Genomic DNA, 16,573 nt, shown 5'->3' on the forward strand with positions numbered 1-16,573 from the left:
GGGGAGTTGGGGCTTCGGGCCGAATTTCTTTTTAAAGATGATTTTTACAGTCAATGAGCAACGTCAGGGAATGATGACACCGGGAGGTGGCATCAGCCGGTGCAAGCGTTTAAGCGAATCCCAACACGCCTTTCAGGGAGACTCAGACGCCCGGGAGCCCTTGGCAGGTCCGCCCCTCCGGGAGTAAACCCCCGCCGCCCGCCCGCGGCTCACGGGAGCGCGCCTGAGACCGCGTGGTCATTGGTGCACGCGCCGCCCCCTTCCCCGCCCCCTGCCGTCGTCCTGGGCGGTGCGCTTCGCCAGCCTCCGCGCCAGTCGCTGACAGCCGCGGCGCGGAGAGCTTCTGCTGTGCTACCGAGGCAGGTAAACAGACCGGTCGCCTGGTCGACTCCCAGCGCGGGGAGGGGACGGGGTCCGGAGCACCGGGGTGCGGCGGGGGGGGGGGGGGGGGGGGGGGGGGGGGAGGGGCGCCGCGGAGCCCGGGAGCAAGAACCCGGGGCTTTGGGGGGCGGGGGCAGACCTTGACCGTGAGGAGAAGGGGGCTTCCCTGCGGGCGCGGGGCGCGTCCGGCCTGCCCCAGGGTGCTCGTGGGTTTTCGGGTGACGAAAACGCCTGGTTTCGCTTTCCTGGTTGGGGCTGGGGGCGGCGGACGCGGCCGGCCTGGCCCCCTGCGGAGGGATGACGATATGCTACGGTGTCTAGCCCTGCCCAGAGCGTGTTCGCGGCCCGAGGGGCCGAAAGTCCGGCGAGGTGGTGGCGATCACCTCGCGCAAACGCGCCCGGGGAAGCCAAGAAGGCCCGCCAGCGGCTCCGGGCAGAGGCGCCGGGGGGTCGCGGGGCTCCGGGCTGCTCGCCGTTTGGTCGTCTTCCCCGCCGGCAGGCAGAGGCCGGGGACGCCCTTCGCCGGGCCCGGCCCCACCCGACGCCCCAGGGTGCGCGGAGTGGGGGTGGGGAGCGGGCGCCAGCCCGGAGCCAGGGCCTCGGCGGGAGGGGAGTCCGGGCGCCTGGGGGCCCCCTTCGCCGGCGAGGCCCCCCCGAGAGGCGGCCTCACCAGTCCAGCCCTCGGTAGAGCGTGGGCCGAGCGGGTGGGCGTGGGCGGGGCCCTCGGCGGGGTAGGGCCTGGGGTGGCCCGGCTCTCCGGTCTCGAGGCCTGGTGTGCCAGGTGGCCGGGGACACACGGCTCCTGCCTTGATCGTGACTATCGTCATGGTTGCGTATTTTTCTTCCATTCAGAGCATCACGGTTTAATAAACACTTCCCCACATGCTGAACATCTGAGATGTTTCCCTTTTCCTGGCGAAAAAACTCCAGGTGGAATAGGATTAAGGTGTTTACAAATCAAATTACCAAAAAAATGGAAACAGAAAATTGAATAAAAAGGTCAGACCTCTGGAAAAATGAAGAACTCTCTCAGACTTCAAGGAGAAAGCGAACAGTCACCAATAGGGAACAGTTTAACTTCCATGACCACCGGGGAGCTCTTAAAAAGAACCAGCTGGAAAGGGAAGGAAAACAGAGGGCTAGGGGGTGTTTTGTATCTGACACGGTTTTCATATTTGTGAGAGGAAAATGTCAAGATTATCATAGAAAAATGGCGAAATGATGAGCGATTTACACAATAAAATGCAAATTAAAGGAAGTCTGGATTATCATTTTACATATATTAAATGAACAAAACCAAAAACGGTAATACAGTAACCCCTAGAAGAAAGTTGCCATGAGGGGGCCCCTAGCTGGCTCAGTCTGTACATCATGTGACTCTTGATCTTTGGGTTGTGAGTTGGAACCCCACCTTGGGTATATAGAGATTACTTAAAAATAAAAAAAAGAAAGAAAACTGCCATGAAACTTGAATATTCAGTTTTCCAAAAGTGTGGCGGGGCTTTGGAGTTAGAAAGATGGCCCTGCTACCGACTTCCTGACTTTGGAGGGTCACCTAATGTCATAATCCTCCTCTAGTCCATTCATAAAATAGAAGAAATGATAGAGGAAATGATACCTGCATCGGAGTTTGTTGCCAAGATTAATTTATGTGAAACTTATGTGAAATTTATGTGATATACCTTTATTATTTTCCTAGTCACACCCCTCTGGGTGTCCTGAATTATTGCAGACTTTTTGCAAAACAATCTGGCAGTGCTTCCATTAAGAACTTAAAATGGTGACCCAGAAACCCTGTTGCTGGGAATTTACCTGCAATGGAAGAAACAAGCAAACAAAAGAAAAAAAGCCAGATGCAGGCACATATTGGTGCAGAATGATCTAAAATTAGAACCAACTGGGAAACAACAGCAGGGCAGTAGCTCAGAAAATCATGGCACATTAACTGGAAGGAGCATTATGTAACCATCAAAAGTCATGATTTTGGAGCCTCTGATATATGGGGGAAACTGACAAGTCAAAATGCAGGTTTCAAAGCTACTCAAATGTGAATGCATATGTGGAAAATCTGAAAGTAAAAGCACCAAAAAATGGACATTTTAATAGAAGTTAGAGGTGATTTTAATGTTCTTTTTTGTTAGTATTTGCTTTTACTAAATAATACAGTTTTTTTAATTGGTCACATATGTCTCAATATATAAAATGATACAGACCCACAGCTTTCTGTGTGTGAAGGAGGGAAAGCTGTGTCCTGTTTGCTGCTTTTTATTTTTATTTTTTTAATGTTTATTTACTTTTGAGAGAGAGAGAAAGAGTGCGAGTGGGGGAAGGGCAGAGAGAGAGGGAGACACAGAATCCAGAGCCGACTCCAGGCTCTGAGCTGTCAGCCCAGAGCCGGATGTGGTGCTCGAACTCTCTAACCACGAGATCATGACCTGAGCTGAAGGCGGACGCTTAACTGACTAAGCCACCCAGACGCCCCTGTTTGCTACTTTTTAAAATGATCTCATTCTTTTTTTTTCAAATACTGTCTCATTTTTTTCTTGAGTAGATTTATTAGTTTAGTAATATATATATTAGGTTTTTCTTTTAAGGAATCAGTTCTTAGATTTATTTATCAATTCTAGCTTTTTCTTTTTTGTTGTTTTTAAGGACTCCCGAATATATTTGAAAACTGAATAACTTTAGCCAAGCCAAAGCAGCCGGTCTTCTCGGAGGCACAATCCCAGCTCAGCTGAGCCACGACAGACGTATGTACCCTGTGGAATCTCTTTGGTCTTCTGAAGGTTGAAAGTGTCCAACTGTCATAGAAAATAAGGGTCTGGATGGGGTGCCTGGGTGGCTGAGTTGGTTGGGTGTCTAACTTCAGCTCAGGTCATGATCTCACGGTCTGTGAGTTCGAGCCCCGCATCGGGCTCTGTGCTGACAGCTCGGAGCCCGGAGCCTGCTTCCGATTCTGTATCTCGCTCTCTCTCTGACCTGTGCCCTGCTCACACTCTGTCTCTCAAAAATGAATAAAGATTTAAAAAAAAAAATTCCATTCTCCCTTTCAGATCTTACTTCCTCTTCTAAGGCCCCTGTAGCAGCTGTGAACTGCTTTGTATTAAACATTCAGATTGCCCCTGCATCTCACCCAGTGACTGTGCTGCACTGGAAAATAATCCTCAGTGAATAGTGTGGGTAGCAGGACTTACAGTTGGGAGCATTTTATTTTTTTCCGGTTTGTTAATCCTTTTTCTTCAGCTGTGTTGTACTTAATGCTGTTAAACTGTGTGTGTGATCACTGCCAGGGAAGCGTGCCCCTTCACGAAAAGCATTATAAATGTGGTTCAGCATTGTGCTCCTGAGGACCTAGCTCTGGAGCCTGGTTGGGAGTGCAGTTCCCTTGGTAGCTTCTATAAATCCCCAATTCCCATTGCTAGACATCACAGGCTCTGGGCCTGGAATAGGCACCTGAAGTGTTGCTTTTTAAAAGCGCTTCAGGCAGTTCTGGTGATGGACCGGGTTGGGGGTCCTGTTCAGTCCAGGCCTGGGCCTCAGGTACCCATGAAACCCCACATCCCAAAGTGTTTTTGCAAAATCTTGTCGAGTTTGCGTCAGATTCTTTAAGGGGCAGTGACCTCAAAAAGATGAAAATAGGACAAGGTTCTACTTTACCCTGGTAAGATGAGGAATTTCCCCAGGGACTTTGGGGGTGGGGGAAGCTGTTTGGTGCCACTTCCCAATTTAGCCAGTTAAGTTTCAAGTTATAACACGTTCTAAGTATTAGAAGTTTGGCCCCTGGCACATGACCATTAGGCTAGTTCCTACCAGCTCTGACTCTCGTATCCCTGTGTATAAATGGGGTAATTCATGGATCTTTTACATGCCTTCTCTCGAGTTCCATTGCTTTGCCATCTGCTCATGCACCAAGGCCACATGCTCTTATTTATTTTAATGCTTGTTTATTTGTTTGTTTACTTATCTATCTATTTATTTTGAGAGTGGGCAGAGGGACAGAGAGGGAGAAAGAGAATCCCAAGCAGGCTCCATGCTGTCAGCAAAAAGCCCAGCATGGGGCTCGATCGCACAAACCTTGAGATCATGACCCGACCTGAACTGAAATCAAGAGTCAGATACTTAACCCGACTGAGCCACCCAGGCACCACCCCCAACCCCACCCCACCCCCAACCCCGCCTTTTTAAAAATAAGAATGGAGGTTGATTTTTTTTTTTTTACATTTTATTTATTTTTGATAGACAGAGAGAGACAGAGCACAAGTGGGAGAGGGGCAGAGAGAGACAGAGACACAGAATCCGAAGCAGGCTCCAGGCTCTGAGCTGTCAGTACAGAGCCCAACGCAGGGCTCAAACTCACAAACGGAGAGATAGTGACCTGAGCTGAAGTTGGACGCTTAACCGACTGAGCTACCCAGGCGCCCCTGGTGGTTGATTTTAATTGAAAACTTTCAGTATCTGCGGAGAATCTTACAGTTTTATTTCTTTAACCTATTAATAGATTTACTGATTTTGAGCCATCCTCGCATTCCTAAAATAATCCTTATTGGTCACAGTGTATTCTTCTTTTACTAACTGCCAAAATCAGTTTGGCGGTATTTTCTGCTGGATTTTGGCACCCATATTGGTGGAGGCTGGGTGACTAAGGGCGTGAGCCCTACACTGGAAGTGCTGGGGTTTCAGTCTCGGCCCTTTATCAGCCCTTGGCTCTAGACGCTGTTGCCCAGGTAAAGACACTCTAACCGTTCTCTCTGCTGGGCTCCAGGTTCTTAAAACAGTTGCCTAAATTGAACATCTCATAGATGTTGCCAAGTTAACATGTCCAAACCACAGCTCTTGGTTTCTCTCCAAGCAGGACTCCCCACCAGTTTTGCCCATTTCACTAGATGACATCACCCACCAAGCTAAATATCTTACTCGCCATTGTGTCTCCAGCAACTAACACAATGCTGGGACCTTAGAAGGCACTGGAATATTTGTTGAACGAGGGGTGCCTGGGTAGCCCAGTCGGATTAAGTGTTCACCTCTTGATTTCGGCTCAGGTCATGATCACATGGTTGGTGAGATTGAGCCCCATGTTGGGATTCTCTGATTCTCTCTCTCTCCCCCTGTCTCTCTCTGCCCTTCCCCCGATCTCTCTCTCCCTCTCTCCCTCTTTCCCTCTCTCTCTCAAAATAAATAAACTTAAAATATTTGTTGAATGAATCAATAAGTTGTATTGTAAATATTACATTATACTATGTAATTTTTCACAACTTTTTCTTTCGTTTCTCTTATGGTTAGTGGTCAGTTCAAAATTTCTATTTATTTAAAAACTGGCCCATACTAGTTATTCCGTAAATGTTTGTTGGCTGAATTAATTCTAAAGTCAGTATTTGTAATTTATATTTTAACAGAAAGGCAGTCCATCCCACAGATTTTAATTCATGGAACACAGCTACACATAGAAGGCTGTTACTCTTTTGAAGCCTTCCCTTTTTTTTTTTTTTAATTTTTTTTCAATATTTATTTTTTTTTTTTTAATTTTTTTCCACGTTTTTTATTTATTTTTGGGACAGAGAGAGACAGAGCATGAACGGGGGAGGGGCAGAGAGAGAGGGAGACACAGAATCGGAAACAGGCTCCAGGCTCTGAGCCATCAGCCCAGAGCCTGACGCGGGGCTCGAACTCACGGACCGCGAGATCGTGACCTGGCTGAAGTCGGACGCCTAACCGACTGCGCTACCCAGGCGCCCCAATGTTTATTTATTTTTGAGAGACACAGAGAGAGAGAGAACTTGAGTAGGGAGGGGCAGAGAGAGAGGGAGACACAGAATCCAAAGCAGCTTCAGGCTCTGAGCTGTCAGCATGAAGCCCAGTGCGGGGCTCCAACCCACAAACCGCGAGATCATGACCTGAGCTGAAGTCAGACGCTTAACCAATTGAGCCACCCAGGTGCCCCTAAAGGCTTCCTTTTCTAAGGTTATTTTGCCTTTCCCATTCCCCATGTGGCTCTGTGTAGTGATGTGTGCTTGTGTTTGTATTACGTTTTCAAGTCATTCGATTTTATTTAGAAATTCCTTGGGGCACCTGAGTGGTTCAGTTGGTTGAGCATCTGACTCAGGCAGTGATCTCACTGTTCAGAAGTTCAAGTCTTGCTTCCAGTGAGCCCCGCTCCTCTCTCTTTCTCTTTCTCCCTCCCTTCTTTCCTCCCAGTTTCTCTCTCTCTGCTCCTCATGGGACTGTCCCTTATAGGATTCTCTGTCTCTCTCCCTCTCTGTCCCTTGTTCACTTGCGCCATCTCTCTCCCTCTCTGCCCCTCATGGGACTATCTGTCATGGGATTCTCTGTCTCTCTTCCTCTCTCTCTCTTCCTCTCTCTCTTTCTCTCTGCCCCTTGCTCACTTGCGCCCTCTCTATCAAAAGAAGGAAGGAAGGAAGGAAGGAAGGAAAGAAGGAAAGAGAAAAAAGAAAAAAGAAAAAAAAATTCCTTATTTTTCTGGGTTTTATTTATTAAGTTCTAGTTTCATCTCTTATTTCTTTATAACTATGATGTATTTTGAAATTTTCTGTTTTCTTCTTTTTTGAGTTGAATAATCATTTAATTTATTTTCATTCTTTCTGTTCAGTTAAACCACCCACACCTTTGACAGTCACATGGGTTCCTTTATTCCCACATCTCTGCCTTCTTGGCATCATCCAACTCTCTTGTGGTTTTGGTTTGGTTTGGTAATTTTTTTCTTTTTGGCTAGAGTGTCAAGTGTAAGTGACTTTTTTTTTTTTTTTTTGGTCCCATTTTATCTGATTCTTAATGATTTTGGATATCTTTTCATGCCCTTTTGGCTTTTCCTCTTTTATAAATGATCAGTTTTTATATCTTGTGGCCCTGTTGTCTGTTGGAATTACTGTCTCTTACTGCTTTGCAAGGATTCCTTGTCAGTTCTAGAAATGTTCTAGACTCTGTTGGTCTTAAATACTAAAAATATTTTTTTTTTACCATTATGTACTCCTTCTCTTAATTTTGTCTGTAGTGTTCTTCATAGCATTAAACAAGAATCCTTAACTTTCATGTCATAAGATTCTTATTCTTGGTGTGTGTTTTTTGTTTAAAAAGTCCTTCCTTGGGGCACCTGGGTGGCTCAGTCAGTTGGGTGTCTGACTCTGGCTTTGCTCTCACGGTTCATGAGTTCGAGCCCCATGTCAGATTCTGTGCTGACAGCTCAGAACCTGGAGCTGCTTAAGATTCTGTGTTTCCTTCTGCCTCCGCCCTTCCCCTGCTCATGCCTTGTTTCTGTCTCTTTCTTTTTTTCTTTTTTTTTTCAATATATGAAATTTATTGTCAAATTGGTTTCCATACAACACCCAGTGCTCATCCCAAAAGGTGCCCTCCTCAATACCCATCACCCACCCTCCCCCCCCACCCCCACGTCTCTGTCTCTTTCTAAAATAAAATTTAAAAAAATGAAAAGTCTTTTCCCTACTCCTTCTCCAGGTCACATAGACATACACCTGTATTTTCTTCTTCTTTTATTTTTTTTTTAAGTTTATTTATTCTGAGAGAGAGAGAGCAAGTAGGGGAGGAGCAGAGAGAGGGAGAGAGAGAGAGAGAGAGAGAGAGAGAGAGAGAGAGAGAATCCTAAGCAGGCTTCCCGCACTTGAACTCACGGACCGCGAGATCATGACCTGAGCCAAAGTCCTACACTTAACCGACTGAACCACCCAGGCGCCCCTGTGTCTTCTTCTAATGACCTACTTTTACCTTTCCCAGCTGGGTCTGTATTCCATCTAGAGTCTGCTCTTGCATGTGGCATTAGGGATCCAGTTTTATTTTTTCTTTGGTTTCCCAGAAGCACCCGCTAAACAACCTTCCTTTCTCCAATGATTTGTGGTACTTGCTTTATTGTATATCAAGTCCCTGCTAAAGTATGTATTCAAGGGTTTATCTTCTACTCGCGTTGGTCTATTGGTTTGTTCCTAGACTTCTACTGTGCGGTCTCTACTGCTATGGCTCTGTAGTAGGATTTATATCTGATGCAGTAGATTCCTCTCTGTTCCTTTTTAAGGTGGAGTTTGCTATTCATGGACATTCCTTCACCTTGTAAGTTTATTGAACTCCTCAAAAAATCCAGGTAGACTTTGATTGTCATTTGGTTGAAATTATAGGTTCACTTGGGGGGGGTGGTCATTGACAGATATCTTTCTAATACTGAGTCATCCCAGTCAAAGCCATGAATACCTTTCCATTTTTACAGATCATCGTCAGTGTTCTTTATTGGAGTTAAAAAATTGTTTCCCCGGTCTTATTTTTTCTCAGTTAAATCCGTTCCTGGAAATTTTACAGTTTGGTTTCGCTGTGATTTTTTTTTTTTTTCTAGTCGATTCTTGGTGGTGTAGAGAAATGCTGTTGATTTTTCTAGGCCGGTCTTGTATCCCACAGCCTTGCTGAACTCTAGAACTGGGTCTCGTGTCATTTCTGATGAGTCTGTTGGGTTTTCTGTTGTGTGATCACCTTAACTGCAAATAATGACAGCTGGCTCTTTCCTTGCATTTCTTGCCCTGGCTACTTCTTTGTCTCTGCATGTGGCATTGAACGGGACCTTCAGTACTGTGATGATGGACGTCCTTGTCTTATTTTTGATCTCGGACAGGAGTGCCTTCAGAGGCTATCCGCTAAGTGTGTTTACTGGTTTTGTTATATAACGTTTATCAGGCTAGGGGAGTTTCCTCCTATTCCTAGTCTGCTAAGAGTATTTTTTAAAGTGATAAAGAGCTGTTGACCTTTGACATACTTAATGTCTTGAAATGTACCAGAGGATTGGGCTACAACCTGACCATTCACAGAGAGTATCTTATAGGAATAGTGTCCTGGCACAGCCAGGGACTCAGAATCCCAATCTCCATCCCCAACGATTTTACTAACCGGCACTGTAATCATGGCTATTGTCACCTGACTTCTCTGAATCTTGGTAGCCTAATTTGTAGAGTGAGAGGTTTGCATTAAATAATAGAAGATCTTGGGGCGCCTGGGTGGCGCAGTCGGTTAAGCGTCCGACTTCAGCCAGGTCACGATCTCGCGGTCCGTGAGTTCGAGCCCCGCGTCAGGCTCTGGGCTGATGGCTCGGAGCCTGGAGCCTGTTTCCGATTCTGTGTCTCCCTCTCTCTCTGCCCCTCCCCCGTTCATGCTCTGTCTCTCTCTGTCCCAAAAAATAAAATAAACGTTGAAAAAAAAAATAAATAATAGAAGATCTTCCCAATTTTATCGCAAACAGAAAGAAACTCTCCAAGGTCTTCTGTAAGTTTTGAGTCCCACTTACCTTTAGAAATGGTTCTATACTTCAAACTGTAGCTGTTATTTTTAATAACTTTTCATAACTAAATGTTGCTTTTGTTGTTCTCAACTGATCCTCATCTCCAAACGGTCTTGTCCTCAGATATTCTGTGATTAGCCTAGTTTATCCAGTATTCGGCTTTAATAAAGTACTGGGCAGCAATGCGTGCCATGGCACACACAGCTTGGTGAGAGTGTTGCTAAAGCCAAGCCCCTCATTTACCTCCCCTGAGACCTGCCCCACACTTCTGTGTTCTGTCCATGCAGTTGTCCAGTCCACAAGCCTGGGTGCCACTTCGACTCTTCCAGGCTCCCATCCTGTACAACAAACACCAAGTCCTCCAGAAGCTGCCTTCTAACGCACACCATCCATGGAAGGAGACCATCTCCTTCCCTGGCAAGGCCGCCATCTTTTACCTCAATCACTGCAGTAGCCTTGAAACTAGTTTCCCTGTGTCCACACACACACACACACACACACACACACGCACACACACAGTCCCCAGTCCATTCTCCACAATGTTCTTTCTCAGGGAGAACCCAGAACTCATCACTGGCTCCTTAATACTTTCAGGATCAAGTCCAGACTACTTAATATGCCTTATAATTAGGCTGCCTGTGTTAACATACTGGGGCACTCTTGAGAATGAAAGGGGCGCTCTTAATATTAGCACCAGGAACAATGGGTGTAGACTGTCCCAGGGCAGTGGGGGTGTCTGCTCAGCTTGCTGGTGAGGCCCTTTCCTGCCTGACCCCGCCTGCCTCTCTGCTGCACATGAAGGCCCCACTTCGATGAAGCCACCTGCAGCCCCCAGTCCTGCTGACACTCTCACTGCCCGTCTCCACTCTGAATGCTCTGTGCCCCCTTCCACGTCCCGTGCCCAGCCTCCTGAGGACCGAGTCCCTCTCTGTGCCGCCTTTACTATGTGGTGTCACCGTCTGCTCACATACCTGCACGCGCTTATAGAGCTGGGACTCTTACAGCCTTGGGCAGGGCATGTTCAAAGCCAGTCTTGGTGTTACTTCCCTTGCTACCTGCTTTTCCAGCTGCCTCAACCATATCAGGTAACATCGCCGTCCAGCCGGAGTCCAGATGGCACGTGAGGTCAACCTTTAGATAAGTGGATCGTAGTTGTTAGACAGCCGGCCATTGCAGGAAAGAGTGTTGTGAGAATTCATAAATATGGTTCACTCTTGTAACAATTTGATTTTTAGTTTGGTTATTTCTTATGCTTTGTAACAGATATGTTCACACTCCTCCATTCACTCAGCATTTATTGTGTAAGCCAGGCACTGTGTTTACGCACCTGGGGCCCAGCTGTGAACAAAACAAAACTCCCGCCCTGGGGTGGCCTGCACTCCCGTGGAGAAGGTGAACAGGAAGCAAATAATAAATCGTAGATGTCAAGTAAGCATCCCTGCTCTGGAGAAAAATGAAGCAGGAGGGGCGCCTGGGCAGCTCAGTCCGTTGAGGGTCCTGACATTTGATTTCAGCTCAGGTCATGATCTCGTGGTCATGAGACTGAGCCCTACATCAAGCTCTGTGATGAGCATGGCACCTGCTTGGGATTCTATCTCTTTCTCTCTCTCTTTCTTTCTCTCTTCCTCCCCCATGTCCCTCCCCCCCCCCCCCAAAAAAAATGAAGCAGGATAAGGGGATAGGATGCAGGGTGCTGGCTTAGGTAGAGTGGCATGGGCAGCCCTGCAGAGGTGACATTAGAGCAAACTTGAGCCACATGAGTAACTGTGGAGGGAGAACCTTCCAGTCCTGGGAGCAGCAGGTGCAAAGGCCCTGAGATGGGAAAGTGCTTATTAAGTCTGGGGAGCAGGAGGAGGCCAGAGAGGCAAGGTCATGTGGGGCCCTGCTGGCATGGTCAGGACTTGGGGTCTTACCCTGGGCATGAAGGAGTGCCACTTGGGGGGAAGGGAAGAGGCATGGTGTGAGCTACATATTAAAAGGTTGTGTGAGCCCTGGGCTGCTGAGTAGAGAACACACAGTGGGGGCCTGGGGAAAGCAGGGAGGCTGGTTGGAGGCTGTTGAAAGAGCCTGTCCAGGAGCAGTAGATGCTTCACTCGGGATACTAAGTAGTGTCGGGAAATGTGAGTGGTTTTGGGATTTAGGATTTATTTTCAGTATAGAGCTGATAAGATTTGCCGGTAGAATCATCGTGTCCTGTGAGAAAGAGGAAATTCAAGAATAACTCCTCGGTGTTGGCTGGGTTCGGCTCACTGGGGTGAACAAAGTAGTTGTTGACATAAAACTCCATTAAATTGGGAAATGTTGACTGGGGCGACACTCCCCTAGTTCAGTTCCCTGCAGTGTGTGAGCAGAAGTGTGGGCAGCACGGAGGCTGATAGCTGGAGCCTGTGTGCAAGTGAAGAATACCCCAGGGGAGCAGGCTTGTAGACGGCTGGGCACCGGGGACTCGTGCTGAGGGTGCCCGAAGAAGGCCAGCCGACGTGTCTCAGGACCCTGCCCCTCTAACCCTACCCAGAAGAGCCTCCAAAAATCCTGACTGGCATGATCTGAGCAGTTGAACTTGGCTTGTAACTTTCAGATATATTTTTATTCACTTATGGCCACCGAGATTTTCAGTAATGATAGTAGAAGCATAAACAAGATGTGAATTCATTTACTTACTGCATCGTTCTCCTTCCCCTGCATATGTGTGTGTGTCTTTGATCTCTGCGCTCGGAACGGAGCACCCAGGGGAAATAAGGTATTTAATCGGAAGGGAGGTTTTTAGTTTGGTGAACGTGCATTCTGTAGAGGGTCATTAATCATTATCCAGGATACTTGGCTGGTTTAGTCCTAAGCTGTGCTGGTCATTGTATGTGAGACCGGTTTCTTTTGTACCGACAATTAGAAAATAAGTCACTCATAAGCCATTAAATGCCGAGCTAAAACTCATTCAGTGACTGAGTATCCGCAAATTTTGTGGACATGGCCATTTTTGACCTGCTTTGAGCAGCCCTTTTTATAGAAGAAAAGATGAATTGACAAGCAGGCTTGCAAGATCCTGCATGTTTCCCGTTTCCAAAAACTGTTGTATTGAGAATTACTTTGAGGAGATTCTTGCCGGCACTTACACATTGTGAGGGTATGAATTCCTTCACGCACAAACACCTATCGTGGGCCTGCTCTGCCAGGTGCCACCCCAGGTCCCGAGGAGAGAGCAACAAACAGGACTCGCTCCCTGCTGACATTCATTCCCGCAGATGAAAGGAGACATGAACCAGCGGTTTTCAAAGTCATTTAATTACTGCAAACTCAACTGGCAGGGGGGGGGGGGGGGGGGGGCTTCCTAGCTCACAAGACTTCCATAGGGGCTACACCAAGTTCCCAGAAGGTTCCAGAAGGGGCCACACCAGGATCCTCGTAGCAGTCCACACAGCAGCCAGGGACTTGCCTCCATTCCCAGCCCCTACAAGTAACTCCTTGGGTGCAAGGGAATGAGGCCCGTATTGGTGGGTGAAGAGTTCCCCTTCACGTAGAAGCCCCAGACCTTGCAGGATCTGGTGTCCCTCGTGACAGCCCCAAAGGGGCACTGCTTCCAGGGTCCCCACAAGGACATGCCTGGTTACAGCAATCACCCCTCTAGGGATGCTCAAAGCTATGGCAGACCCACCAGACGCACTTTATCAATCGGGTTATTTTTACCATAAGCAACATTGCTAACATTCCATCGTTATCAGGTTTCCAGGAAACAGAGCCAGAAATGATCTGAAGGACAAATTTGTCCTTAGAGAAGGACAAAGCTGTGTTAATGCTTTATTTGACATTACTTTTGTCATAAGTGCCACAGAGGAGAGGTAGGAGTGGAGAGCCTTTGTGACCGACATGCAGACGCTCTCACTCGAGCGTTCATTCATTACGCAGCAAGCGCCGAGTGGTTCCAACACGAACGTAAGATGCTGACGCCCTTCTCATTTTGCAGATACATCGTCATGGTGAAAGGCCACATAGGCGGCTGGATCCTGGTTCTGTTTGTGGCCACATGGAGTGACGTGGGCCTCTGCAAGAAGCGGCCGAAGCCTGGTGGAGGATGGAACACTGGGGGGAGCCGGTACCCGGGGCAGGGCAGTCCTGGAGGCAACCGTTACCCACCCCAGGGCGGTGGTGGCTGGGGTCAGCCCCACGCCGGCGGCGGCTGGGGTCAGCCCCACGCCGGCGGTGGCTGGGGTCAGCCCCACGCCGGCGGTGGCTGGGGTCAGCCCCACGCCGGCGGCGGCTGGGGTCAAGGTGGTGGCACCCACAGTCAGTGGGGCAAACCCAGTAAGCCGAAAACCAACATGAAGCACATGGCAGGAGCCGCGGCAGCCGGGGCGGTGGTGGGGGGCCTCGGCGGCTACATGCTGGGGAGTGCCATGAGCCGGCCCCTCATTCATTTTGGCAACGACTACGAGGACCGTTACTACCGTGAAAACATGTACCGCTACCCCAACCAAGTGTACTACAGGCCAGTGGATCAGTACAGCAACCAGAACAACTTTGTGCACGACTGCGTCAACATCACGGTCAGGCAGCACACGGTCACCACCACCACCAAGGGGGAGAACTTCACGGAGACCGACATGAAGATAATGGAGCGCGTGGTGGAGCAGATGTGCGTCACCCAGTACCAGAAAGAGTCTGAGGCCTACTACCAAAGAGGGGCGAGCGCCATCCTCTTCTCCCCGCCTCCCGTGATTCTCCTCCTCTCGCTCCTCATCCTCCTGATCGGGGGTTGAGGGCGGCCTTGCCGTCTTCCCCATCTTCTTCATCTTTTACGGGTTGGGGGAGGGGGTGTCTACCTACAGCCCTGTAGTGATGGTGTTTCATTCCTGCTTCTCTATCGCCCATAGGCTAATACCCTTGGCACCGATGGCCCCGGGAAATGTAGAGCAGACCCAGGATGCTATTTATTCGAGCCCCGAGGAATTGAGTCCTTCATGGGCCAGTGCTAGTGCTGGGCTGGGAATAACAACAACAAATAATCATTGGTTGATCTAGGGCTCCTTTTTTTGTCTAGTGCGGCAGATTGAGGCGAAGTCGATTCTCAAAACAGCCTTCAAGTACCTTCGCCTGAATACCTCTGGCTCCTTCCCCAGCTAGAGCTCAGTACACTAATGCCCCATCTTAGCCGTGATTTCACGGCAACTTGGGACATTTTCCTCACCCGTTTTAAGAGAACCTGACTACATTTCCCCGTTCAGAGAGCATTTCTGCCAAATTTGAGTATCATGGCCACATGATACTCATTCAAAAAACAAAACTAGAGATCCTTAGCTCCTGGGCCCAGGCTCAGCACGCCAGAGAGCACGTGCCCTGTGTCTGCACAGAGCTGGGACAGAGTCTTGCATTTTGCAGTGTGGGCTACACAGCAGCTATCGTGTCAAGAGGCACTAGACCTCGGCAGACGAGGTTTTCACAGGGAACGCGCGTAACCAACAACACAAAAAGACTAAAAAATAGCCCAACACTTGGTGCCCTTGGAGGCGAGCTCCCGGCTTGGACGTTTAAAGCACCTACTCGTGGCATTCCTTTCTTTCACAACCTAAACTGTAGAGAAGTAGGGCAGTAAAAAATTGCACCACTTTCTGGGCACTGAGAGCAAATCTTTGGTCATTTACCTGGGAACCAGAACCATTTTGACATAGACGAAGGTGCAGCGTGAAAATACCGTTCTCCCAGAGCATTACACAATGAAGAAAATGATTAGTAGACAAAAGAAGTGCTCGCATTTCTCCATTGCTGTCTCATAACTGTCGAAAGCCAGAACTGTGTCAAGTCCTGGTTTGGCCATCCCAAAAAATACCTTAGGTGGCAGATGACAGAAACATCCATTCAGAGTGGAGAAAAAGAATTCTGTTACTGTTATTTAAGGTAAAATTATTGTCTGGGTCATTCGTTATTGTCACCTAGCTGATGAATTACCGTCCTGCAATGTTACTGGCTTGCACTGTGCGGGTATTTGATGTAAAAAAAAAAAAAGAAAAAAAAATTATTATATATATATATATTGTGTATGACCAACATAGAAATTTGGGTTAGAGGAGTTAACATCTATCTGATCTATCGTACCACCTGTTTTTGTAAGGTACTAAATACTTAATACGTAGAAAACCCTTTTGCGTGGTCCTCAGGCTTACATGTGCACTGAATAGTTTTGTATAAAGATCCATGGTGGATCTTTGAAATATGCATGTACTTTATATTTTCTATATTTGTAACTTTGCATGCACTTGTATAAAAAATTGTATAAATGTTCTATATCTGGACCAGAATTAAACAGGAGCTAAGTGAGCGTGTTGTGGTGTTGGCAGTGATGTTCTCCACTGTGCCCTGTGTTGGCAGGGCCATTGTGGGGGTGAACTGGAACAAAGCGGCTCGTGCAGTCCCCACGCCCCTGTGGTGACCAGTGTCCCCTGCACCCGCTTGCGATCCTGCCCTCAGCTGTGCTCCGGGCACACATGCCAGCTGCTCCCGGCTACCTTTTCATTTTTTCTGCAAATGTCTTGAGTGTCCTTGGCACTGGGTAGATGCCAAAGGCACTATTGCAACGGAGGAAGACAGTCCTGGCACTCTGGAAGCTGCTTTTCTGTCCTGGATTTTGAAATCGAGGATTTTCTTGACTAAATTGGAACTGAGCAGGCTCTCAGGTACCAACTTGATTGCCCCTCCCCCCCATACACACACCCCTCTCACCCCCAGTCTCAGCTCATAAAATCTCCCAGACCCTGGGAGCCCCAGGGGCAGTCCCTCCCTTTGGGCTGAAATTGAACACCTCAGGTCCACAAAGGCCACTCATTTGTCACAGTGCTTCAAATAATCACGGAAATGACGGTGGTTGAACTCACAGTATTTGTTAATACCTTAGGAAATGCCAATATCCAGTAGCGATCGCAG

At 48.0% G+C, this 16,573-nt stretch overlaps 1 protein-coding gene across 2 annotated transcripts; it reads left to right on the forward strand.

Moving 5' to 3' along the window:
* Nucleotides 1-64: 64 nt before the first annotated feature.
* Nucleotides 65-15,970, forward strand: LOC122496539 (prion protein). Of its 2 annotated transcripts, XM_043602839.1 has the most exons (3): nucleotides 65-363; nucleotides 3,034-3,131; nucleotides 13,623-15,970. In XM_043602839.1, exon 3 carries the CDS (start codon nucleotides 13,633-13,635, stop codon nucleotides 14,413-14,415), a length of 783 nt encoding a protein of 260 aa, XP_043458774.1. In that variant the 5' UTR covers nucleotides 65-363; nucleotides 3,034-3,131; nucleotides 13,623-13,632; the 3' UTR covers nucleotides 14,416-15,970. The 2 variants fall into 2 exon arrangements, with proteins under 2 accessions (XP_043458774.1, XP_043458775.1); XM_043602840.1 differs by lacking the exon at nucleotides 3,034-3,131 and having other exon boundaries at nucleotides 174-363.
* Nucleotides 15,971-16,573: the final 603 nt, after the last annotated feature.

The sequence above is a fragment of the Prionailurus bengalensis genome, chromosome A3, assembly GCF_016509475.1.
Source record: "Prionailurus bengalensis isolate Pbe53 chromosome A3, Fcat_Pben_1.1_paternal_pri, whole genome shotgun sequence".
NCBI classification, from domain to species: domain Eukaryota; kingdom Metazoa; phylum Chordata; class Mammalia; order Carnivora; family Felidae; genus Prionailurus; species Prionailurus bengalensis.

Excerpts from the sequence above, each read along its gene's own strand:
- LOC122496539 (XM_043602839.1), top strand. The coding sequence starts at position 13,633 with ATGGTGAAAGGCCACATAGGCGGCTGGATCCTGGTTCTGTTTGTGGCC.